Here is a 27,098-nt window from a genome sequence, read left to right on the forward strand (position 1 = left end):
CAGAGGTGACAACAAACGAAGAAATAAATATTGAGGAAGACGAGGTAAAAGAAGCATTAAAGAAATTAAAAAATTGAAAATCACCAGGAGAAGACAGAATACAGAACAAATTCCTAAACTACGGAGGATCAGGTCTGACCAAATAACAATTAAAACTAATCCAAAAAATATTAGAACAAAACAGAATTCCTCAAGAATGGAGATCAAGATTCTAATACCGACGCTATATTTATATTGAGACAACCGCAAGAGTGATTAGAATACAACAAAGTGGCATATTTATGTTTCGTGTATTATAATCGATCAAATGCCGTAAGAAGGCATTTGATCGAGTCAAATTAAAGGATGTTATCCACTTATTGTACGTAAGAGAGATACCTCTAGGAATAGTCAAAACGATTGAAAATGTCTACCAAAATAACACAATAAAAGTAAAAGTAGAAGAACTAACCGACCCTATTAAAGCTGCCAGAAAATTGAACATATAGATTTCCCCAAAAAAGACAAAGTGCATGGTTAAACCAGCAAATTTCAAATGGTCATATAATAGAACAAGTGATGGAGTTTAAATATTTAGGCATAACATTATCTAGCTACGGAAAGCTTGAAACTGAAATGGAAGATCAAGTGAATAGAGCAAACAGAGCCGCAGGCTGCCTAAGTGAATCAATATAGAGAAATAAAAATATCGGGAAAGAGATGAAAAGTAGAATTTACAAAACAGTCATCACACCAATAATAACATAGGCGGCAGAAACACAACCTGATACAGAGAGGACAAAAAGAATGTTAGAAATATCAGAGATAAAAACACTTAGGAAAATTGATGGTAAGACACTATGGGACAGAGCTAGAAATACAGATTTAGACGTAGATGCAAAGTAAAAAACATAAAAAACTTACTAAGAGATAGAAGAGTAGAACAGAACAATCATATAAGCCGAATGACAACAAATAGGGTAATAAAGACGGCAAGAGATGGTTTCCTAATAGGAAGACGATCAGTAGGAAGACCACGAAAGCGATGGAACGACAACTTACTGAAGTCATATTGAAAAACAGATAGAGTCATGTCTACATAAAAAGAAGGAGATAAAGAAGAAAATTTAAATATTGTAGTAGATGATGACAATATCTATATTAGACAACCTAGGGGCTCATTGAAGAGCCTTGATGCAAACCAACCGTCACTGCAAAACTTTAGATCGATCCGACATCAGTCGTTTCTTTGGTGTGCGCTTTCTCATACCCATTATTCACGAGTTTTAGATAGCTCTCCTGATTCCATTTTTCTCTCATACTTTTTTTTTACTTGTAGGTTTTGTCTAAAAACTTGTTCGTTTTATTGAACGACTTCTTAAGATTCATAAATACCATTCATAAATGCTTTTTTGTTCTTGTCTTCCATAGGGAATTACGTATACTCTATACACCTTACTATATATTTCCAGATTATTAAGTAGGTATAGAGGAATATTTAAAGTAAACTTTGAAAATAAATTTTTAAAACCTGAATATCTATGCGTTAGAGAATCAGCACCTAACACAGAAATAAAAAATAAAAGGCCATGAAATAAGAACATGAATACCCTGATCGAAAAGGTTTGATATATATATATATATATATATATATATATATATATATATATATATATATATATATATATATATATATATATATATATATATATTAGACCGTACTATATTTAATATAAATTTAGTATTTCTTGGGTTTAGGTTCAATAAAATACATATTACATGTGGAACTAAATTTTAATTTCCATTGCAATCAACGTTTCGGCAGGAAACCCTTGCCTTTGTCAAGATTCTAAAATTGTACATGTATAAGACAAACAGTTATTGTAAAATATGTATATATATGACTTACCAAAACGTAAAACGGGACACAGACATTAATGAACTGACACAATAAATAAAAGTTGATATCTGATATCTCATGGTTTACAGTCATTAGTATATAATTATTTTTATATGAGCGTATCATAGATGGTTTCGAAAAAGGTAAAGTGGAGAATATGTTCTGACTTTAAGAGATTTTTATGGTGTGATATTTATTATTATTTAAATCAGATTGAAATATTTTTTATTTAGGTTTTGTGTATCTTTTTTGTCATTTTTTTCGTTGGTATTTCTTTTTATTTCTATTGATTCGTATATCTCCCTCTTCTTTTTGTTTTGTTCTGTTTTTAAAATTTTGATGGTTTCAAAATCAAATTTATGCTTCTTCTCACTTTCATGTTTTGTGAGCGCAGTGACGTTGTTCTTGTTATATTTGTGAGAGAGAATTCTGGATTGAAGCAGTTGACTAGTTTGACCGATATAGACTGCAGAATCTTACTTCTTACTTCTCTACGTAAAGAGCGAAAAAGATACAATAGTAATTTTCAAAGGTGAATCGTAGATGCATGTTGAAGTAAAAGGATACTTCTTGCGTCGTTAAAAGTCTCTAGTAAGAGGCTTTGAATTTGCGGTTCACCTAATTTTACTATCAGAGAGAGGTCTCTGGACTTCTTGTTACTTCGTATATATATATATATATATATATATATATATATATATATATATATATATATATATATTGTTATGATGTGTTTTTTTGTTTGAATGATGAGCAATGAGTATTTTTAATAATATAATATATAGGGTTTTTATCGCGGTTCTCAAAGAATTAGCTTGTAAGTACTTTTTTAAATTATCTTTATTATAACTATTATGAAACACACATATATATCTAACCTAGTCAATGTAAATTTAAAATAAACTATCTTTAAACTGATATTCTTATAAAACTAATTAAATTCTATAGACAATCTAAAATTTAAACAAACTATCTTCAAAATTGAAATTGTTATGACACTAACTAAATTATATTAACAAAATTTTGTACCTTTCTTTCACTGAATGCCTAAATGAACTGTTTTCTACTATATATATTCTAATCACCATTGAATGTCTTCGTACTTCAGTTATCCTTGTTTTTTTGTGAAATTACTTTTTTTCAATTATCAGCTTCTACCAATTTAAGATATATTTTTCTTCACCAGCATCTATACACCACCAACCAAACCAGCAAACAGCATTTATATTTATTCTTCTTTTCAATATACCAATATCCAATTATTATAAGTTGATTTATACTAATCTCCAACCATAATATAATTTAATTTCTTCCAATATACCTTTTTTTATCTTCAATAATTATTTGTGTATAATTATAAATGTGCATTAAATTATATGCATAATTTTTAATCTTCATTTAACTCACTATATTAAACTATTGGACTATTTGTACTTGATTCACTGACTCTAACTAACTTTCATAATAAACTGCTTGACTTCTGACTAAAAAACTTAAAAACTGCCAAAAACTCTTCTGACTGCACTATCTAAAACTTTTCTGACTAAAAACTTTCAAAAACTGCTATCTTGAATCCAAATCACGGGTATTTATATCTTTTGGACATTCTAGAACCATCTCGTAAGATATCATGTTCTAATTTGTTCTATCAAATACTTGTCTGAATTTTCTGGAACAAACCATTTCGCAAACATGGCCATCTCCGGAGATCCAGAGAATTCCATTCTTTTCTATTAATAATTTTGTTTACATTTAGGCTTTTCAGATCAGAATATATAATTAAATTAGTAACTTAACATTCTAATTTAATAAAATACACATTTCAAACAATATATTATTATAACCCACTTATATTCGTAAATATTCTTAAACGTCACTTCAGAGTATAAATATCCGTCAATCTCCGAGAGTATTTTTGGTTGCCTAAGCACATGGCTCACTTATATATATTTACAATATTAAAATACAACTTTTTACAATTAATTATATGCTAATTTATTAAAAATACCCTCACATAAATATATTTTTATTAAATTCTCTAGTATATAACTTATTTAAAACAACCAAATATCTAATATTATGTAGTATATAACTTATAAATTATTTTCTATAAACCCTAATCGTCACAATACCCCAAAAATAATATTTAAAATAAATAATTTACTTATTATTTCTTTAAATATTAATTTTCTCATACCTTATTAAATTTAATAAATTAATAATTCAATTTTTTTTTTATTATTTAAAGTGTGTTAAATACATCCCTGTTCGCTGTCTATGTCAAAGCAGAGAACAACGGAGCACAGTTCGGCTATTCTATGGTCAAACTGTCATGTCAAATGGAGAGAATAAAATATAACCTTAATTAAAAATATAATGGATATTGTGTTCTGTTTATTTATAGACAAAATCTAGGAATTATTTCCATTCAAAATAACTTTCATCAATATAAATTGGTAAGTTTTTCCACTTTATTATATTAGAAAGACATTTTTATAGCAATTATAGTATCGAACCCCAAATTATGATTTTTAGGGTATCAAACAATTTCCATATGTACAAAATTCAACAAGTATGATGTCAAATTTATTCACAACAAAGAAATCTACCATCTATCTATGAAATGGATCTATCAGTAAGTTATTAGTGTTATTATATTTGTGTTAAAGGTATAGAAATCATTATTCAATCTCTTCATGATATTGAAAAATGTCGTTGATATGAAATATGCCTCTTAGTCTGTTCTCTGCATCTATTAACACATAACTATTTAGTCCATTCTGATTTTCAATTGTATATGGACCTTCAAACATTGGTTGTAATTTCTTACAACGGTTTTCTTTAACATTACTTTTTCTAAGTGAACGAATTAACACTAGGTCTCCTTTTTGAAATGTGATTGGTTTTTTTATATTTCGATTTTGTCTTCTGATATATTTTTCAGCTTTCCTCCTAATTCGGTTATTCACTTTCTGCATTACTTGTTCTAACATATCCTGATTATATTCACTAATCCACTTTCTGTTTCCTATATGGCCAAACATTAAATATTCTGGTACTTCCTCTGTATTCAAATTATGTGTATTATTCAAAAATTATTCTACTTGTGGTATATGTTGCTGCCAAGTTTCATGTTGGTTTTGGCACAGTATCCTTAAATATTTTATAACTTCTTTAATATATCTTTCTGCAGGATTTGCCTGAGGATGTCTGATACTTGTAAAATGAATGTTGATTCCCTTTTTCTCACAAAATGTCCGAAATTTTTGGTTGTTAAAATATGTAGCATTATCTATTATGCAATTTCTAAATGGTCCTATTTCTTCGAAAAATTGATTAATATATAATTTTAATGTTTTAACATTTGTTCTGGAGCAGGGATATAGTTTAATAAATTTTGTATATAAATCAACTATCACTAGTATATGCTTTTTTCCTGTTGGACTGAGAACTAAATTTGAAATAAAATCCATGGAAACTGTATTTAGTTTTTCATATACAACATTAGATTTATATGTGTTCTGGTTTTTGAAATTCTTTTCTTTGTTTAGTTGACATATTGGGCATTGGGTAGTAATTTCTTTTGCTATACTTATGTCATTCTTTGCAAAATAATTGTCCCTAAACAGCATCCATAGCTTTCTTGAACCAATATGCATATAATTGTTATGTAAATTTTTCAATATTTTCTTTGCTAAAGTTCTAGTTATTACATATACTTCTATGCCATTTATTATTTTATAATATACCCCATCTTTCCTAAGGACTTTTTGTTTTTCACTCAAATTGATCTGATCTCTTATAATTTCTTCTTTAGAATATAATCCAGTACTTTCTACTAATTGATTTAATCCAATTTTTATTGTTCGCTGCCCTTTTTGTGGTGTATTTTCTAACCTTGATAAAGCATCTGCCACTATATTGGTTTTTCCAGAAATGTATTTGATTTCAAAGCAGTATTCACTAAGTATTAGACTCCACCGATGTATTCTACTGTTTCCATATTTGTTATTTAATATAGACGTTAAAGCTTGGTGATCTGTTTCTATTGTAAATTCATTACCCAACAAATAAAATCTTAATTTTGTGACACAGTGTATTATACTTGCTAGTTCTAATTCTGAAACTGAGTAACCCTTTTCATGTGGCTTTGTGATTCTTGAAATGAATTGTATTGGGTATTCGACCCCATCATGTATTTGTAATAATACCCCTGATAATCTCTCTATTGATGCATCTGTTCTTAGTATGAATGGCTGTGTATAGTCAGGATAGTATATTTTCAAATTTGACAGAAAAATGTTTTTAATTTCTTGGAATGCTAGTTCTCTTCTCTGATCCCATCTCCATTTTACACCTTTTCTCAGTAGTTCAAGTAATGGAATTTCTTTTATACTTAGATCTGGTATCATCCTTTTATAATAATTAATTATTCCAATAAATCCTCTTAAAGTTCTTAAATTGTGTGGTGTTTTATATTCCTGAATGACTTGTGTCCGTTCTGGATCAATTTCGATTCCCTTAGTATTAAGTTTATAACCTAGATATATGACTTCTTTTTGAAAAAATGTACATTTTTCTTGATTTATTTTTAGTCCAACTTTGTCTAATCTATTTATTATAATTTTTAGGTGTTTCTCATGATCTTCAGCCGTTTTAGAAAAAATTAATATATCATCAATGTAGTGAATTACAAAATGTTCATATTGATCCAAAATATCATGAAGACATCTACATAGAGCACTGCAAGATGATTGAAGTCCAAATGGTACTACTTTGAATTGATATACTACTCCATCTATCTGAAATCCTGTATACTGTCTACTTTTTCTTTCTAGAGGTATTAACCAAAAGCTATGCTGTAAATCAATTTTAGTGAAAAATGACATTCCTGTAATTCTTCCTAATATTCCATCTATACTCATTGGTGCTTCAAATTGCTTTTCAGTAATCTTGTTAATATTCCTTGCATCCAAACATAACCTGATTTCACCTGATCTTTTTCGTACTACTACTATGGGGTTAATGAAACGTGTGTCTGCCTTCTCAATGATCCCATCTTCTAACATATTATTAATTGTTTTGTTTACTTCTTCTCTGTATTTATATGGTATTGGGTATGATTTTGATTTAAAATCTTTTTCTTCTTTAACTTTTATACTATGGATATAATTTTGTGCAATTCTATTTTCTTTATTGACAAGTCCCTTGTGTTGCTGCAATATGGAAATGACTATTGATTTATATTCTTCAGGGCAATTTAAAACTTTCATCATATCTTCTTCTTTACAAATCACATTATTCTTCAATATGTACTCATTATTCCTTGCTTTCAATTTTACGCACTCCGCCTCGTAGGCATCCATCTGCTTAAAATTTCCATTCCTTAAATATTCACTACAATAATTATTCTTTACATTCTTTTGGGACATTTCCCTATCATCAAAATACATTTCTTCTTCATAAACATCATTATTTTCTTTTAATAATATCCTATCAACTCTTATTCCTTCTTCCACCTCCTCTTTCTGCATAAATTTAATTATTTGCCCTTCCAAAGTTACCATTTTCTCTTCAAAATCTATCTTTACTTTCTTCTTTTCCAATTCATCATTTCCCATTAATATATCAACACATAAATCCTTGACAATAAATCCTTGCATATTAATTTCTTTATTAAGAATATTAATTTTAAAATTGGCTAGTTTATCAATTTCACCCAACTTCTTATTATTTGCACCAATAATTTTAATTTTTGGAATCTTTATTATATCTGATAGTTTTAATGTATTAAAAATAAAATTCTCCGAGACTAAAGTACTTTCTGAACCAGTATCTATCATAATCTTAATCATTTTATTTTTGGCCAAAGCATTTATATAAATTAAATTAATAGATTCAATAATTTTCTCTTTATCTAAAGAAATAAATTCAGAAGGTTTTTCATAATAGCAATGGCCTAACTTGTAATTCAGAAAGTTTACTGCACAAAATTTTGATTATTAGAATTGACAGATTGTATCTGACCACTTGGATCTGATGTCCTATGTCTTTCCCTACTATGACTTCTACTCACATTCTCCTGCCTTGTACTACTTCGTTCCCTGCCTTCGCAGCTTCTATTCCTTCGAACACAATTTACCTGTCTGTTATAGTTAGGTCGTTCTGTATTTCTTCTATTGTTAAAATCTTGTCTATTATTATTAGTACTGTTATTAAAATGTTGTCTATTATAATTAGTATTATTATTAAAATTTTGTCTATTATAACTAGTATTATTATTAAATTTCTGTCTATTTGGATTAGTGTTAGTATTATTAAAATTTTGTAAATTATCACCATACCTATTATTATTGTTATATGATTGTCTATATTGTTGATTATCATTTTTTTTATATTGAAAGTTATTATTGTTTTTTCTGTTGTTAGTATTACTTGTCATATTGCCTCTTTGTATTCTTTGAATAAAATTAATGAAACTATCTATTGTTTGAATATTTTGTACAGTTACGGTTTGCACAACATCAGCATCAAAATGTCTAGATACATTTAAGACTGTTTCATCCTCTCTAAGTGGTGGTTCTAAATATTTTGCAACTGTTATCAATTTCAATGCATAATCTACCATATTTGATTTTAAATTTTGATTATACTTTCCAAAATATAGAATTTCTCTAAACTTGGCTTGCTCTAATTCACCCCAATAATAATTTAAAAATTTATTTTCAAATGTTTGAAAATTATCTAAATCATTCTCAATACTAGCAAACCAAGTTGCTGCATTGTCATTTAATGTCACTCTAATATAATCTTTAATATCATTAATATTATTCACAAATCTTAATTTATGTTTTAAACTATTCATGTATACTCTAGGATGCAAATTTTTTATATTACCAGAGAATTTAATCCCAGTCTCATTTGTTAAATTTAAGTAAGGTCTCCCTATGTCTCTCATTTGTGAAATATCATCTATTCTCTGTTCCACATTTCTTATTTGATTACTATTTATTTGGATATTTTGTTGTATATCGTCTAATTTTTCTTCTGTGTTTCTCCTGTCTTCGTTAATTTTTTCTTCTAAGTTACATTTCTGTAACTCTATTTTCTGTTCTATATCTATCTTATTATCTTGAATAATCCTCTTTACTTCTGTCCTCTCATTGTCTATCCTTTTCTTGTAGTCATTCCGTATACTTTTTATTTCATTTGCTACTTTTTTCTCTGCAGCTTCAAGTTTTTTATCCATTTGTTTTACAATTTTATTATTATTATCTTCTATTTTCTTTTCTAATTTTCTATAATTCTCTTCCAATTTCTGTTCCATTTTTTTCATGTCTTCTTTGACTTCTTTTGAATTCTCTTCCAATTTTTTTATGTCTTCTTTGATTTCTTTTGAATTCTCTTCCATTTTTTTCGTATTCTCTTCCATTTTCTGTTCCATTTTTTTCATGTCTTCTTTGATTTCTTTTGAATTCTCTTCCATTGTCTTGTTCATCTGCATCATTAATGACATCAAAGCTGCCATATTGACATTTTCCTCTCTTTCTGGATTCATTTCTGCAGTATCTTGTGGAACTTGAACTAAACTCTCCTCTTGTATAGGTTGTGTTTCTACTTCCACATCTTCTTCATTCTTTTTGCTTCTTGTACCTTTCTTTCCTTGAGACATTTTGAGACTTTACTTGTTCAAATATAATTAAAATCTATACTTTTTTCTTTCTACTGATAATTAATTTAATTATATGAGAGCACTTATCTTCCCAAACTAATTCTTTTAAATAGAGAGCCCCACGTTGGGCGCCAAATTGTTATGATGTGTTTTTTTGTTTGAATGATGAGCAATGAGTATTTTTAATAATATAATATATAGGGTTTTTATCGCGGTTCTCAAAGAATTAGCTTGTAAGTACTTTTTTAAATTATCTTTATTATAACTATTATGAAACACACATATATATCTAACCTAGTCAATGTAAATTTAAAATAAACTATCTTTAAACTGATATTCTTATAAAACTAATTAAATTCTATAGACAATCTAAAATTTAAACAAACTATCTTCAAAATTGAAATTGTTATGACACTAACTAAATTATATTAACAAAATTTTGTACCTTTCTTTCACTGAATGCCTAAATGAACTGTTTTCTACTATATATATTCTAATCACCATTGAATGTCTTCGTACTTCAGTTATCCTTGTTTTTTTGTGAAATTACTTTTTTTCAATTATCAGCTTCTACCAATTTAAGATATATTTTTCTTCACCAGCATCTATACACCACCAACCAAACCAGCAAACAGCATTTATATTTATTCTTCTTTTCAATATACCAATATCCAATTATTATAAGTTGATTTATACTAATCTCCAACCATAATATAATTTAATTTCTTCCAATATACCTTTTTTTATCTTCAATAATTATTTGTGTATAATTATAAATGTGCATTAAATTATATGCATAATTTTTAATCTTCATTTAACTCACTATATTAAACTATTGGACTATTTGTACTTGATTCACTGACTCTAACTAACTTTCATAATAAACTGCTTGACTTCTGACTAAAAAACTTAAAAACTGCCAAAAACTCTTCTGACTGCACTATCTAAAACTTTTCTGACTAAAAACTTTCAAAAACTGCTATCTTGAATCCAAATCACGGGTATTTATATCTTTTGGACATTCTAGAACCATCTCGTAAGATATCATGTTCTAATTTGTTCTATCAAATACTTGTCTGAATTTTCTGGAACAAACCATTTCGCAAACATGGCCATCTCCGGAGATCCAGAGAATTCCATTCTTTTCTATTAATAATTTTGTTTACATTTAGGCTTTTCAGATCAGAATATATAATTAAATTAGTAACTTAACATTCTAATTTAATAAAATACACATTTCAAACAATATATTATTATAACCCACTTATATTCGTAAATATTCTTAAACGTCACTTCAGAGTATAAATATCTGTCAATCTCCGAGAGTATTTTTGGTTGCCTAAGCACATGGCTCACTTATATATATTTACAATATTAAAATACAACTTTTTACAATTAATTATATGCTAATTTATTAAAAATACCCTCACATAAATATATTTTTATTAAATTCTCTAGTATATAACTTATTTAAAACAACCAAATATCTAATATTATGTAGTATATAACTTATAAATTATTTTCTATAAACCCTAATCGTCACAATATATATATATATACATATATATATACATATATATACATATATATACATATATATATACATAGATATATATATATATATATATATATATATATATATATAAATTAGAATGAATTTTAAAAGTTTTGATGAAATTTTAGACCGGATATAAAAAAAATACATCACCAAATAACAAAATCTGGGTGAGACAGGTTGAGCAATATGATATGATATTTTTTTACAATTTCAGTAAGTTATTCGATAACTGTTTTTATTTGCATCGACGCAACCAGCGATAAACGTAAATTACTGCGTTTTGAACGCTAAACTCATTATATAGCCGCGATTGCCGTTAGAACGCTGCACAAATACCTTTGATCTGATTTACTTATTTGTTTCAGACGCATCCAATCGCGATCGCCATCGTGAACGCCATTGCATCGTGATCGCGTAGGTGTGTTTTGCGCTTAATGAGTGAGCTAACCGTGACCAATCCTTTAATATGTGCTTATCCAATAAATGGACTTTTTTTATAAATGAATCTGTAAATCGTCACAATTGCCGCTATGGGTCTGATTCAATCTCCAGGATTTTCCACGGGGTGCATACAAAGAAATCGCAAAAATTAAATGTATAGGCGGTGTATGGGTGTATGGTATTTTTGGTGATCGATTAGTGTGACCATTTTTTATACCAGGCAATTTGACTGGCGAAATGTATTTCCACTTACTGGAAAACGTAATTACTCCTGCCTTGACTGAAATTATTAAAAGTGATCAACACTATGATAAAGACCGTTTGACTTTTCAACAGGACGCTGCACCACCACATTATGCTTTACTTGTTCGTCAATATTTAGACAAACATTTTAAACCACATTGGATTGGGAGGGGAGGCAGCATCAAATGGCCTCCTGAGTCTCCAGATTTGTCTTCTTTGGATTGTTTTTTGGGGTATATCTAAAAAGTAAAATCTGTAGGACACTAACCGCACCTTTAGAAGATTTACGTCAATGAATTATTGTCAACGAATTCCGACGAATCACTCCACAAATGCTTTAAAATGTGACAGAACGTTTCGAACAGAACCTTTATCATTGTATGTTTCCGAAGGTCATTAGTTTGAACGTTTGTTCAACTAAGATGTAGGGGAGCACGGGGCACAATGAAACACAAATTTGTTTTTTTATATTGCCTGTTTTTGTATGTAGGTATATTTTTTTGAAATGTATTTTAAAAGATGCCCTTCGGTACTAGAAACAGACTTATAGTAGCATTAAAAACCCTATTATAAAATATTTTGAGTAATAATGAATTCAACTTTAAAAAAAATGTTTCATGGTGCCCCAGTGGTGGCACATTAAATTGTATTTACCTGCTTAATAAGTTGATTAAGCACCCCAATGTTTTAGATTTTAATTTCTTTCTTTGCATAGTTTTTATTTTGTTTTTTGATACATTTGTCGCATTCAGTAAATGATATGATATGATATGAACCCATAAACAAGTTGAAATTAGAGGATTCCCATGTGAATATCAATTGTAAGCAATAATTTCTAGTGTTTGAAAGTATATTGCCATGGTTTATTTCATTCCAGAAAGAGTAGACATTATCTCGTTGTATTTTATAAACAATAAATCAGCTAATATAGCCTTAGCAATTTAATGACCGGCATCAAGATAAACATGTCAGTAGGTCAGTTAACGAAGTTAGTGAAGTTGCAGTGTTTTATTAGGACATGTTCACCTAGATCCTATGTTAAGTACGAGGCAACTTGTAGCTGTATTTCGAATCAAAGGAAGTAGCGTCCAAAACATTTTGAAGAAGAACAAATTCCATGCATATAAAATACGCTAAAGATTAGACAACGACTAGAAGAAAGCGAAAACTATATTGGTGAATTCGGCTATGGTGTTAGAAATTAGAGAGGAGAAACCCTGGTTAACTTCCTACATAGCAACCAATATTTCGTAATGAACACATTTTATAAGAAAAAACCGCAAAGAAAGTGGACGTGGTTATCACCAGACGGAAAAACAAGGAACGAAATCGAATACATCATGTGTAACAAGAAAGGTATCGTAGATGTAACAGTAATAAATAATGTCTCTCTGGGTAGTGATCACAGAATGGTTAGAGCTAAACTAAGGATTAAGTATAGCAAACGTGAAAGTAACTTTAATAACACGATACAAATAGACACAGAAAAGCTAAAAGTCGATAAAGAAAAATATGCTAGCAAATTAAAAACCGCCCAAGCACTGAATCTAGAACAACTCAGCGTTAATAAAATTAACTCAGTTATAACAAAAGAACTATTGAATGCTAGCTCAGAAGTAGCAACCCGCCATAACAACAAAAAATCCAAAATAAGTGCAGAATCGAAGAATATGCTGAAACAACGAAAAGAGCTTCTGTCACTAAACAAAAGAAATACCACAGAATACAAAGAACTTAATCGAGCCATACGAAAACAGATAAAAGACGATATTAAAAACATCAACAAGAACATGTAGAAAGAGTGATAGAGAAAAATCGAAGTCTGAAATATACCAAACCGAAATTAGGAAAGAAAAATATTATAACTATGAAAAATCAACAAGGCCAACTAGAAACAAGCAAAGCTCAGATATCAAACATAGTTGAAAACTTCTATACTGAGTTATACCGCTCAAGAAACGATCCCCCCGACTCTTCAAAGCAAAATCTGAAAAGACAAATAAAAAACGTAAATTCTGAAGTAATGCCCGAAATCAGCGAAGTAGAAATAGAAAATGCAATTAAAGAATTGAAAAGAAATAAAGCACCGGGTAGTGATGGAATTCTGGCAGAAATGTTGAAAGAAGGCGGAAAAGAAGTCATCAGGTACCTAAAAATACTTTTTAATAAATGCCTATTTGAAGGAAACATACCAAAGGAATGGAATTACTGCTAACACAATATTAATACACAAAAAAGGGGACAATACAGATCTGAAAAATTACCGTCCAATATCACTACTATCACAACTTTATAAAACATTCACAAAAATAATTACAAATAGATTGACAACAAAGTTCGATATATATCAACCAGTAGAGCAAGCTGGATTTAGAAAAGGGTTCAGTACATGTGACCATCTTCACACACTAAAGGTCCTAATAGAAAAAGTTAACGAATACAATTTACCAATCAGTTTAGCATTTATAGACTACGAGAAAGCTTTTGACAGCATAGAATTATGGGCTATTGAGGAAGCACTGGTCAACAGCAGAATAGATTCTAGATATAGGATATTAATACATAATATATATATATATATAATATATATATATATATATATATATATATATATATATATATATATATATCAACACGCTGAAATGGTAGTCACGATGGATAACGGAATGAACACGAGGCCAATAAAAATCAACCAAGGAGTAAGACAGGGAGACACCATATCTCCAAAACTATTTACTGCCGCACTTGAAGACATCTTTAAATCACTAAATTGGGAAACGAAGGGACTATCGATAAACGGAAAGTATTTAAGCCATCTAAGATATGCAGATGACGTAGTACTAATAGCCGACAGCTGGAAAGAACTGAAGACGATGATCGATGAGCTTCATATGGAATCCATAAAGGACTGAAAATGAATCTGAGTAAAACTAAGCTAATGTCGAATAAAGATGATCAACCGACGATAACCATCCAAGGAACAAAAGTGGAACATGTAGAAGAATACATATATCTGGGTCCGAATATCAAGGTAAACAAAGAAAACCAAACTACTGAAATAAGCAGACGAGTAAGAATGGGATGGGCCGCATTTGGAAAACTCTCATACATACTGAAAGACAAAAAGATACCCCAAAACCTTCGAACCAAAGTGTTTGATTCTTGTATCCTTCTCGTTCTCACTTACGGAGCTCAAACCTGGACATTCACAAAAAAGAACATGGACAAGATTCGAAAAACTCAGCGAGCCATGGAACGACAGATGCTTGGTATCTCACTAATAGATCGGCAAACGAACGAAGCAATCCGGAACAAAACAAAAATAAAGGACGCCGCGAAACAAGCAGCTAAATTAAAATGGAAATGGGCTGGACACAACGAACGTCTCGAAGATGGTAGATGGAACAAAGAAGTCGGAAACTGGCGACCGTACGATGCGAAGAGACCAAGAGGAAGACCTCAAATGCGCTGGAGCGACGATATCAAAAGAGTCGCAGGACCAATGTGGAAACGCCTAGCACACAACAGGGATGAATGGCGAGAAATGGGAGAGGCCTTTATTCAACAATTTGGATAAAAAAAGGGCTATAAAAAAAAATACGCTTGGTACAGAACCTTAGTGAGGGTGGTTATGATCGCCGTTTACAGTTTTGTGGAATAAAGAGATGTGTGGAGAACACATCTAAGCGGCCACGATTGCGATCGCGTCCAAGATGGCGATGGCGATCTCGGTTTCTGTAGAAAGTAGTAAATGCACCTTTAGAAGATTTACGTCAACGAATTGTCAACGAATGCCGATGAATCACTCCACAAATGCTTTTAAATGTGAGAGAAAGATTCGAACAGAACCTTTATCATTGTATACAAGCCCGAGGTCATCAATTTGAACGTTTGATCAACTGTAAAGTAGGGGAGCACGGGGCACAATGAACGACAAATTTGATTTTTATTTTTTCTGTTTTTGGATGTAGGTATATCAGTTTATAATGTATTTTAGAAGATGCCCTAGAAGTCCTAGGAACAGACTTATTCGCTCCGTGCGTAACTATGGTAGGGGTACCTTGAAACGATGCCAGCGTGCCTGGTGGCGAAATATAACATGGACATTTCTTTTTACACATAAAGTTTGTCAAAAATGAATGCAAATAAATGTTGCGTATTTAATTGTGGTAATAATAGCAAAAATAGTGAGTGTAGTTTCGAAAGGTTTCCAAAGATTACATATAAATTAGAGAAAAGAAGATGGATTCGTGCTATTAACATGAAATAGTAAATATCACACAACCTCATTTATACGCAGTGTACATATCTAACAGTTGTTTTTTATTTTTAGGTGCTGACGGTTCAGATTGGACCCCAAAATCTTATAATCGAATTTACAGTGCTCATTTCGTCGGCAATTAGAAACCTGAAAATGAATAAAGTCCAAGTTATATTTCTTTAATAATGTTTTATAAGGCTTCAAGCTAACTACAGCCTTCCTGGTGACTTGAGCTTTTATTTCATAACTTTTACTATTATTGTTTTTAATTACATGCTCTACTACATGACAAACGTGATTTGTCAGTACTAGATTTTTCCCTTTCTTTTCCGTTTGGAGTTAAAAAGATAATTTTTAGAACCCCAGTTCTTAATACTTCATCTATTTCATACATAATACAACTGGAAAAATATATTCAAAAAACTAATTTTTAATAATTATCAATTTCGTATATATTTATTGTATGTTTAACCTCAACTTGGGAGGTCCAAAATTGTCAGGGGTACAATGTAACATATATTATAGAAACGATCAAGTTGTACAATAAACCAATGAGATTACTTTGGACGTATGCCTAATAAAAGTGCTATGCTATAGTTTTATTCCAATAATGAAAAAATATATAAAGAATCAAACGAAATATAATTCTCACGTTGAATATAGTAGTTAGCCAATATTTAAATTAGTGAAGTCGATTTCGAAAGAAATAAATTGTTTTTGGCGTTGGTTGATCCCGCAAAAACCGGGTTCTCCAAAATCATCTTAATGCTATTCTCAGCGACTATTGATACATCTGGAACTCGTGGCTCTACAAAGGTGTTATGTCCTTTCTTTCTGAAAAACTTGACTTTGAAATCTCCGCTCGTATTCTTTTCTTTCATAACAAGTCCAACGTAGAACTTACTATTATGGCTGTTTAATTTATATTCCACCAGTACATAATCATTTTTAATGGGTGACCTATCCAGATCTACGACTTTGTCTTCATTAAAAATGAAAATGTCTTCAATGGCGTCCAAGTCATCATTAGTCTCAATACAATTGACTTCATCTTCTCAAATGAATACTGAACCTCTTCGATTTTTTGGATTTTGTTCTAGTGACTTAATAAAATGTGTTATTTTCCATTTAACCATTTCTCTTTTTGCTATTGATACCGCAGTTTTGTTGGTAAGTGCACTAATTTCTTGAGTACTGGTTACTATCATATTTTTTCCTCTTGCTCGACCGTTTCTATTATTTTTCCTACTTCTTGCCTTGGGAAATCCTCTAAAATATTGAGGTCTGTATAAGGAAATTTTTACATTACTGATGGTAGTATAAGTACTAGGGTTTGGGAGTTGTTATTGAAACTTGAGAAGTTGGCATCTTCATCGATTTCCATTGTTGGGTTGTTGATTTTTTCAGCAGGAGCATTACTAGTGAATCCTCTTTTACCTGACAACTAGCTGTTAAGTCCGCCATTGGTCGATCTGTAACGTAATTACATAAATAACCGGCATAGGTGAAAACATGTCTGTCATATGGGTAAATCCCTGTTTTCTAAAAGCAGCAGTGATATTTGATGGAGTCATTCCTTTCTCGTGAGGAATCTTTACAAAACCAGCAACATTGTAAATATTTGCTGTTTATCCAGAATGCTACATCATCCAAGTATCTATTGCAGCATTGTAATACGTTTTAAATGGCTTAAACAACGTTTAACGGTTGCCATTTATTGGTGAACTGTGGTGGAAAAGTTAAAATAGTCACTCTATTTTCTTGGCACAAATTAAGTACCTCCACTGATAAATGGCTTTCGTAATTGTCGCATAGTATCAGAGTGGGCGATTAAATGCTACTTTTTGAGTGGTGGATGAAATGGTTAATAACTTCAACAAATAATACAGCCTGTCATCCAACCTGATGTATTTGCCAAACCAAAAGTACCAGTGGGAGCTTCCTGCACCATGTTAGGCTTAAAGTAAACACGTGTAAATATCATGACGGGTGGATACCGAAGCGCTACTGACAGTAACAGGTTCTCATTTACTCGCCAGAACTTGAAATATGAACAATTTTTCAATGTGCCCCACGTTTTAACGTGCCCCGTGCTCTTCTATATAACTACTCAAAAATAATAAAAATAATATTAAAGTATTATTTTTTTAATAAATCAAATGTACTTTTAATAAGTACAGAACCAAATTTAACAATTTAAATACTAGTGTACAGGGAATTGCAAGAGCTTTCAAACGATATCTTATTTGACTCCCATTACTATTAAAAAATGTTGGGCTTATCCTGGCTTAGGAATTATAGGTAAAATAGTCGACAATAACAAAAAATGTGTTTCTCTTTAATCAAAAATTGATCTATCACTGGTTTTTTCAAAAATGTTGTCCAGCAAATATATAAATATGAGCAAAATTTTTATTAGTTCGAAATAAACGCCTAACTAACCCTGATATTGATCCATCGTAATAAGCGACTCCATAGTATATATATATATATATATATATATATATATATATATATATATATATATATATATATATATATATATATATATCCCCAACAATGTCTAAAACAAGATGAAAGTTGATCGAGTTGATCTTGGTATTTTTTGGATCACCTTTAACTCCATGAATGCATGTATTCCTTTACGTGTACCTATTCTATTGTAGTTTTGGTAATTAAGTTGTTGTGTGTGTGTGTGTTTTTTTTAATTTATCTTAAATATCTTTTATTGATGACTTTATTTAAAATCGTTTCGAAAATTCTAACAGAATCTGGTATATGCTTCGGATACCTGTTGTGTATGGTTATATAAAGTACACGGTTTCCCTATCTTTCTATCAGTATAAAATTTCAGAAGGAAATAAAACAGAGATATTACTTGTTGTTGATAAAACAATGTTAGGTTAATTTCAAATTCAGAATTTTTAGTACAAGCGATTCAACATAGACATTTTATTTATTTGTCTCAAACAAAAGTGTAAATAAATACTCTTCCCTTGTGTATCGATCAGAATTTTATTTTGTCTTTTTTTCTGCAGGTGACAGCAGCGGGCAAAGCTGTGCTCATTACTGGATGCGATTCTAGAATAGGTAGCGCCCTCGCGAGACAACTAGATGAACAAGGATTTACTGTATTTGCAGGATTCCAGAACGCAGGAGGAAGCTCCGCGGCGGAGGAGCTAAAAGAAGTCTGTTCAGCAAGATTACACGTTTTACAGTTGGATGTGTCCTCAGAAACTCAAATTTTAGCAGCGTCGTTGTATGCCGTTGAGCATTTGCCAGATGGCGCTCCCGGTCTGTGGGCTGTTGTACATGCACAATCATGGGTGGCGTTAGGAGAAATTGAGTGGATTCCACCTCAGGTACATTTATTAGCTATATTTGTAAATAGTTGTATTTTTAAATATTTACCTTTTTAATATCAAATCCACATTTTTAACGAAACTTTAGTAGTAATACAAAAATATGCAGGGCGTTTCATAGAGATAGCAAATAAACCTTGGATGCCACCAATACCAGTGTTGTTAACATAATACCGAATCCTTATGATTTCAAGCCGACATTTTTTTGATTTTTCTGAGTTTGCAGATAAAATGTAAAAAATTGACATTAGGCAGGATTTGAGGGATGCCCATAATTGTGTTATAGGGGAGTAAAAATAATACTATAATTTAGCAAAGAAAAAATAATGAAATAAGTCTAAGATTTCTTTTTTTTTTTAACCTATTCTCTATCCTTTCATTGTTGGATGTAGGTCTCCCCCAGTTCTCTCCATCTTTCCCTATCTTGAGCTGTTCTCTGCCATGTGGGACCTCCTTGTTTCCTGATGTCATCTTTCCACCTCATCTTTGGTCTGTCTCTTGATCTCTTTTCATTGTATGAACGCCACTTCCCGATGGCATTGTTCCATCGTCCGTCTTGAAGACGTTCATTGTGTCCAGCCCATTTCCATTTCAGTTTTGCTGCTTGTTCTATCGCGTCTACTGTCTTTATTATGGTTCTGATCCACTGATTACGTTTTCTATCTTTAAGTGATATACCCACCATTTGTCTCTCCATCGCTCTTTGTGCCTTCCTTATCCTATCCAAATTGACCTGTGTAAATGTCCATGTCTGTGCTCCGTAGGTGAGCACCGGTATTATACAGGAGTTATATACCTTGCTTCGTAAGTATAGAGGGATTGTTTGATTTATTAGAACGTAAGAAAGTTTGCCGAACGCTGCCCATCCCATTCTTACTCGTCTCGATATTTCGACTGTTTGATTTTCTCTGTTAGCTTTGATTGCTTATCCTAGATAGATATACTCATTTACCTGTTCTATTTTTTCTGTTTGTATTTTTTGTTTGTGTTTGTGATTTCTTTAGTTATCGTATAATTTAGCTGTTTCTATAAGTTAAATCAAGAACCATGTCAGTAGCGGGGAATTGATTTTTTATTAAGCATATGAAGTATTACAAAGGAACATCTAATATATCAATATAATTTAAAACATTTTCGGTCGCATTCAGGAATTCCATCTTCTTAGTTTTTCTTGTTGTTCTGTGTCAATATATTACGCTCCTCCTTGTCTATTCCCTTTTTTTATTTAAATTCTTTTTTGCTTTTGTTTAGTTTCTGGTAAAATTTTCTTGTCTCTATTAGCTTACTTAGATCTTGTAGTTCTTGAAGTTCTTTGTTCATATTTTTTCTCTATAATATATATAATATATAACTATTCCAGATGAAACTGATAAACAAAGAAAAACCACAAATATTAGAAGGCGTGGATATCCCATTCGAATGGAATAAAATAAAAAGCTGCATATATTCAGCGAAAAAAGGGTGCACACCGCGTAAACCTAAAATAACAAACATTAGATGTCAATAAAAACCTTAAAATTAGAGAAAAAAGAAGAGCTATGCTACAACATACCACAAAAACAGGAAGCTACACTTCAAAGTAACAATAAATAACGGAACTGAACAGGAGAATAAAAGATATGTGTACCAGAGATATAAACAACAATATAAATAGCGTATGTCAAGAACTGGAGCAACATGCAAACCTCCGTGAAAGTCATGAACCATTTAAGAAAGTTAAATATTTGGTCCAAGAGCTCAAGCCACAACTTCAAGCCGTTCAAGACCATATTGGAGAAGTAAAAACTGAAATCGAGAGCATTAAAGAGACATGGAAAACCTACTGCTCATAACTGTACAAAGACACTTTAAAAGATGCATCAGTTTTAGAATACTCAATCTGAGAGACAAAACCAATAATCTTACGAGCAGAAATAGAGATTTTCAATCAACTAAGACACAAAAAATCCCCAGGATCGATGGTATACCAGCAGAGACTCTAAAAGCAATTGACAGGATTGACATAGATGTAATACTGGATATGTGGAATATAATATGGACCACTGGTGAATGGTCTGATGAGTAGTGCATTTATCTCTATCTATAAAAAGGGATCACTAACAATGCAGATTCGTACCAGGAAAAGAAACGCGGGAGCAAATACCAAACATCAGACAGATTAAAGAAAAAGCGAGAAAACACAACATATCAATGCTGCTCTGTTTCACAGATTACACAAAGGTTTTTGATTCAGTAAAATGGGATCCCCTCTGGGGTGTAATGCAAAATATGGGAGTACTTAACCACCTAGTTAACCTAATAAGAAATCTGTATGATTAAGTATATAGTCAACTTCTGCTCATCTTAATGAGTGAATGAATGAAAACTTATTTTATAATATTCTATTGTGACAATGTAGAGTAGCCGGCAGAGCAAAGATCGTGATTTCGACAACATTTTACCACTTACGTCGAGTGATTTTGGATGACTAATTTTATTTGATATTCGCCAGACTATAGCACAAATATACCTGTTCTTTACCTGTTCTTTCATAAAGAAAAGGTATCAGTGATGTCGTCGAACGTATAGCCAAGCTGAATAGCCACATAGCTAGTGGTCACTAGTCACATAGCACTAGTCACATAGCGAGACTAAAAGACATAAGATGAACCAGAAAACTAATTGACTGGCGCCTACAAGAAGACAAACGCAGCAGAGGACGACCACCAACAAGTCCTCCTAGGAACGCAACTCAAAGATATTAACAATGTCGTTTTAAAGTCATATACTTTAAAATATATAATATATGTCCCAATTGTCAACATAAATGAGTCAGATAAAATTAAAATATTAGAAGAAATTTCCACTAAGCAACAATAATCGATTACGATTTAAACATGGATGCCATCCATGTCATTTGTTTAAAATAAAAGTGGTCGACAACACTAATTGTGAATTCTGATTTCCTGTGTGTTTAACCTAATTGTAATTAACTTTTTCTGATTAATTACTGGTTGTCTGTTAGAAAAGCCTTAACGGGCCCCTAGGCGAGAAGCGAGTGACCTGTCCTTTTTGTATTTTGATCTTTATGTGATAAGGAATGTAAAATAGAATTAGGTAAACTAAATAAATTAAGATTCAAAATTTTACAAAAAGAAAACACCAGAGATAGAGAGAAAACAAAACGAATGAAAAAATCATAACATCAAAGGCACCGCTCAAACTGATGAAACCGGAATATGCATAATCGACCTTTCTAAGGAAGAAAAAATGCACACCTGGATAGGTAAATCTGTGTATCGACGACATTCCAATGAAGTTAGTTAAGACTATTAGGCTATTAAATTCTATGCAGTTCAAGTATATTAACAGCTACAGAAAGGGAAGTTGTTCAAAATTAAATTTCCTATCGAACTGTTACCTTTTAAAGGTAACTTATTCTTTGTCTTCAAAATGACGTTAAAAAAAAGTTTTTAGGATTTACAGTTTTCAGACACGATTTTTCACAATTCGCCACTCACACCATTTTTTAAAATGTTTCTTATTTTTTCGCAACATTGTTATATATATATAAGAATTACTGGATATTAGTGACTGTCAATATAAACAAACAACACAGTTTATTAGGGTTGCAGTCAGAAAATTGGCCGGGATGTTAATGAAACACTCTTATGACTTTTCGTCTAGCTTTCGGAATCGTTTTGTTCCTTTTTCAAGACTCTATAATAAGAAAAAAGTGTAAATATTTATAAAATATCACAAATCTTCAGTGCAATTTACTAGTCGTTGAGATTATTTACAAAAGCATAGACACTCAACATTAATAACAACACACATAAAATATAAAATAGTGGACAAAATACATTTAAAATTCTTTAAAATTTAGGTACAAGTAGTAAAAATTTTGTTGTCATCTTATACTAGTGTGTTTTAACTCTGGCACATAGAGAACAAAAAGAAAAAATCCTATGATTAAAAAGTAATTAGGTGTATTTAATATCATGTTTCTTTTTAAGAAATACTAGAGGCCCATCTTAGGTGATTTTAATTTTTAAACCTGTCTTAATGGTATGCAACATGTTATGCATATAACTGTAATTTGTGTGGGTACGGGTACAGGTAGATATTAATTTTATTTTGGATGTTTTTCCAGTAAGTAACAATAAATGTTGCTCAGTTTATCTATGTCTGACTTTTTATTGATGCAAGATGTACTTGATTTTATGGAACACATTTCCAAGAAAACACGTTTTGAATGGTTCTTTTCCTTTGCCAAAATACAGGAATCCTCGAAATTAAATTCATGTTTCAACGTTAATGCATGTTCTGTCAATGTACATGCATTTATTTTTTTGGTTTTTATATGGCTACGATGTGAGATCACCCTACTGTGAAAATTACGAGATGATTCTCCTATATATATTTTGTTGCAATTATTGCACGGTATAGAATAAACAATATTTGATGACTCCTGTATTGTGAAAGGATCTTTTGTTTTTGTGTACAACTTCGATATCGTTTTCAAATTTTTGGTTGTAATTTTTAAATCACTAACATTTTTGAAGATGTTCATTAGCTTCGGTGTCAAAACTGGAATGTAAGGTAGGCAACCATAAGTTATTTTGGATGGTATCACTGATGTGTTCTGTGTCAATGTCAATTGTCGGACCTCATTGTTATGAGAATTTTGGTTGTCAGAAAAATGTGAAGGAAACGGAGAATCGAAAATGAGTTTATTTAACAGCCCTATAGGATAGGAGTTCTCTTGTAATATAGATCTCAGCTTTTTTAATCCCTTGTCTCTGAACTCGATGTGTAACAAGTTGATAACCCTAGTTTTCAGGGTTTCAAAACCAAATTTGTTTTCATCTTGGATGGATGTTGAGAATGAAAGTTTATAAAACGGTTACTAAAACAAGGTTTACGATACCACTCCGTCCTTAGCATGCCATCATTGCCACGATGGATTAGCATGTCTAAAAAAGGAATCATATTATCAGCCTCTCTCTCAACCGTAAACTTTAGGTGTTCACATTGGGCGTTAAAGGTGTTTAACCCATCAGTTACTTTGTTTTTAGGGACCGATAAAATCAAATCATCAACATATCGTTTAATAAAAGGTATGTGAAAAGGTATCCTTTCTTTACACGTTGTTATAAGTTCATCCAAAACAAAGTTACATAGTATGGGGGATATTTTGCTGCCCATTGGAGTGCCAAAGATTTGTTTAAAGAAATAACCATTGAATAAAAAGATGTTAGAGTCAAATATAAATGTTAAAACTCTTATGAAATCATCTAAACTGATCTTGGTATGCGGAGAGATGCTTAAAAAGAAACATGATATTAAATACACCTAATTACTTTTTAATCATAGGATTTTTTCTTTTTGTTCTCTATGTGCCAGAGTTAAAACACACTAGTATAAGATGACAACAAAATTTTTACTACTTGTACCTAAATTTTAAAGAATTTTAAATGTATTTTGTCCACTATTTTATATTTTATGTGTGTTGTTATTAATGTTGAGTGTCTATGCTTTTGTAAATAATCTCAACGACTAGTAAATTGCACTGAAGATTTGTGATATTTTATAAATATTTACACTTTTTTCTTATTATAGAGTCTTGAAAAAGGAACAAAACGATTCCGAAAGCTAGACGAAAAGTCATAAGAGTGTTTCATTAACATCCCGGCCAATTTTCTGACTGCAACCCTAATAAACTGTGTTGTTTGTATATATATATATATATATATATATATATATATATATATATATCTTGTTTCTATGCAGTTATCTTGTTTCTATGCAGTTATAGGTATATGCAATAGTACATTTATTAGAAAGAAAAATTAACTCCTCCTCATAAGTGCCTTCTTTGTTGAGGTTGGCGATCAATATGGCAAATTTCTCTCTGTTCTGGGCTTGATGAATTAATTCATTTCCTTTTGTCTGGGTCCAATCTCTGATGTTTCGCAGCCATGAGGATGTGGACGTGTGTTCATTGCTATCAGTACTTTTTCATTCGTAGTTCTGCTGGTCCAGCTTATTCTTAGCAGTCGGCGGTACATCCACATTTTAAATGAATTTAATTTGTTGACGTCATACTGTTTTATTGTCCAGGTCTCACAGCCATATAGTAATAGAGACCGAACATAACACTTTAGTGTTCTTAATTTTATTGAGACTGATAGCTTGGGGTTACAAAGCATTTTACGCATATTCATGAAACCAAATCTTGCTATTCCAATGCGTCTTCTAATTTCTTTTGAGTGGTCTAGTTGACTATTTAGTCCTCTGCTCAGGTATATGAAGCTTTGGGAACTCTAAAGGGTGATACCATTTGTTTGTATGTTAGGTGTAACTTGTACATGGGGATTTTTTTTGTTTAATACCAGAATTTTGGTTTTGGAAAAGTTATTGTCCAAGCCCAGCCTGTAACTTTCTTCTGATAATATGTTCATCAATATTTTTAGTTGGTATTATGTTTCTGCTAATACTACGGTGTTATCGGCATATCTTATATTGTTAATAATGATTCCATTGGCTCTGGCACCTTCAGGGCGGTTTTTAAGATGAGATTTAATTATATGTTTGGCATATACATTAAATAATAGGGGAAAAAAAGCACCCTTAACGCACTCCTCGTTCTATGTTGATATACCCATTTTCCGTTCTCTGTTCGAACGCATCCTGTGTGGTTCCAGTATGTATTACTTATGATAGCTATGTCGTGTCTATCCAACCCTACTTCTTTTAGCATCTTAATCAATTTTCCGTGTTTGATGTGGTCGAATGCCTTTCTATAATCGACAAAGCACACATACAGCCGTTTTTGAACCTCAAGATACCTTTCTGCCATCAGTGTCAATCACATAATTACTTCTCTAGTGCCTGTACCCCTTCTAAAACCATATTGAGAACGACTCAGTTATTCTTCACACTTATTGTGAATTTGGTTATAAATTATTCTCATAAAAATCTTAGCGGCATGACTCATTAGGGATACAGTTCGATGGTATTCACATTTTCTTACGTTTTGTTTTTTAGGAACAGCTATATATGTGGATGTTAGCCAGTCATGCAGTATTATGCCATGTTCATATATAATGTTGTAGAGGTATGTTAATTTCCTGACAGAATTATCACTTAGGTGTTTAAAATGTTCGGCTGTTATTAGGTCTTCGCCGGGAGCCTTGTTGTTCTTTGCATCTTTTATTGCCTGCAAAACTTCTTCGGTGAGAATGTTTAATTTTTCATCTGTATCTATTTGTGGGGGCTCTTCTGTTCTCTGATCACCAAACAAATCTTTAAGATGCTGCTCCCATATTTCTTTCTGTCTTTCAGGGTCTAATTCCATTTGGTTTTTCTTATTTGTTACAATCAATATTTGGGTTTCAATATTCCAGCTACTTCTTTAACCTTTCTGTGTAATTCTCTATCTTTATGCTTCATTTGCAAATCTTCTACCTCTTTACATTTTTCTTTCATCCACTCTTCCTTAGCTACATTTATCTTTTCCTCAATTTCCCTGATGAGTTCGTTGTTGTATCTTGTTAGGTTTCTTTTTACCATCCGTCTCCTCTCCATAATTTGTAATATTTCGTTTGTCATCCATGGTTTTCTACGGTTTTCTTTCTGTATACTTTGGTCTGCTGCCTCCAAAAATTAACTAGATACCTTTAAAATGCTTTACAGTAAAA

The 27,098-nt window shown here is 31.2% G+C and overlaps 1 protein-coding gene across 1 annotated transcript in view; it reads left to right on the forward strand.

Annotated features, from left to right (window-relative positions):
- The window catches only part of LOC140443776 (D-beta-hydroxybutyrate dehydrogenase, mitochondrial), a 220,077-nt gene that overhangs the window by 56,497 nt on the left and 136,482 nt on the right, over window positions 1-27,098 (forward strand). Inside the window, exon 3 of the mRNA XM_072535215.1 lies at window positions 19,093-19,416. Coding sequence (XP_072391316.1) covers window positions 19,093-19,416 — 324 coding nt within the window. The remainder of the gene's footprint in view (window positions 1-19,092; window positions 19,417-27,098) is intronic.

This window comes from Diabrotica undecimpunctata, chromosome 6 (assembly GCF_040954645.1).
Source record: "Diabrotica undecimpunctata isolate CICGRU chromosome 6, icDiaUnde3, whole genome shotgun sequence".
Taxonomy (NCBI): Eukaryota; Metazoa; Arthropoda; class Insecta; order Coleoptera; family Chrysomelidae; genus Diabrotica; species Diabrotica undecimpunctata.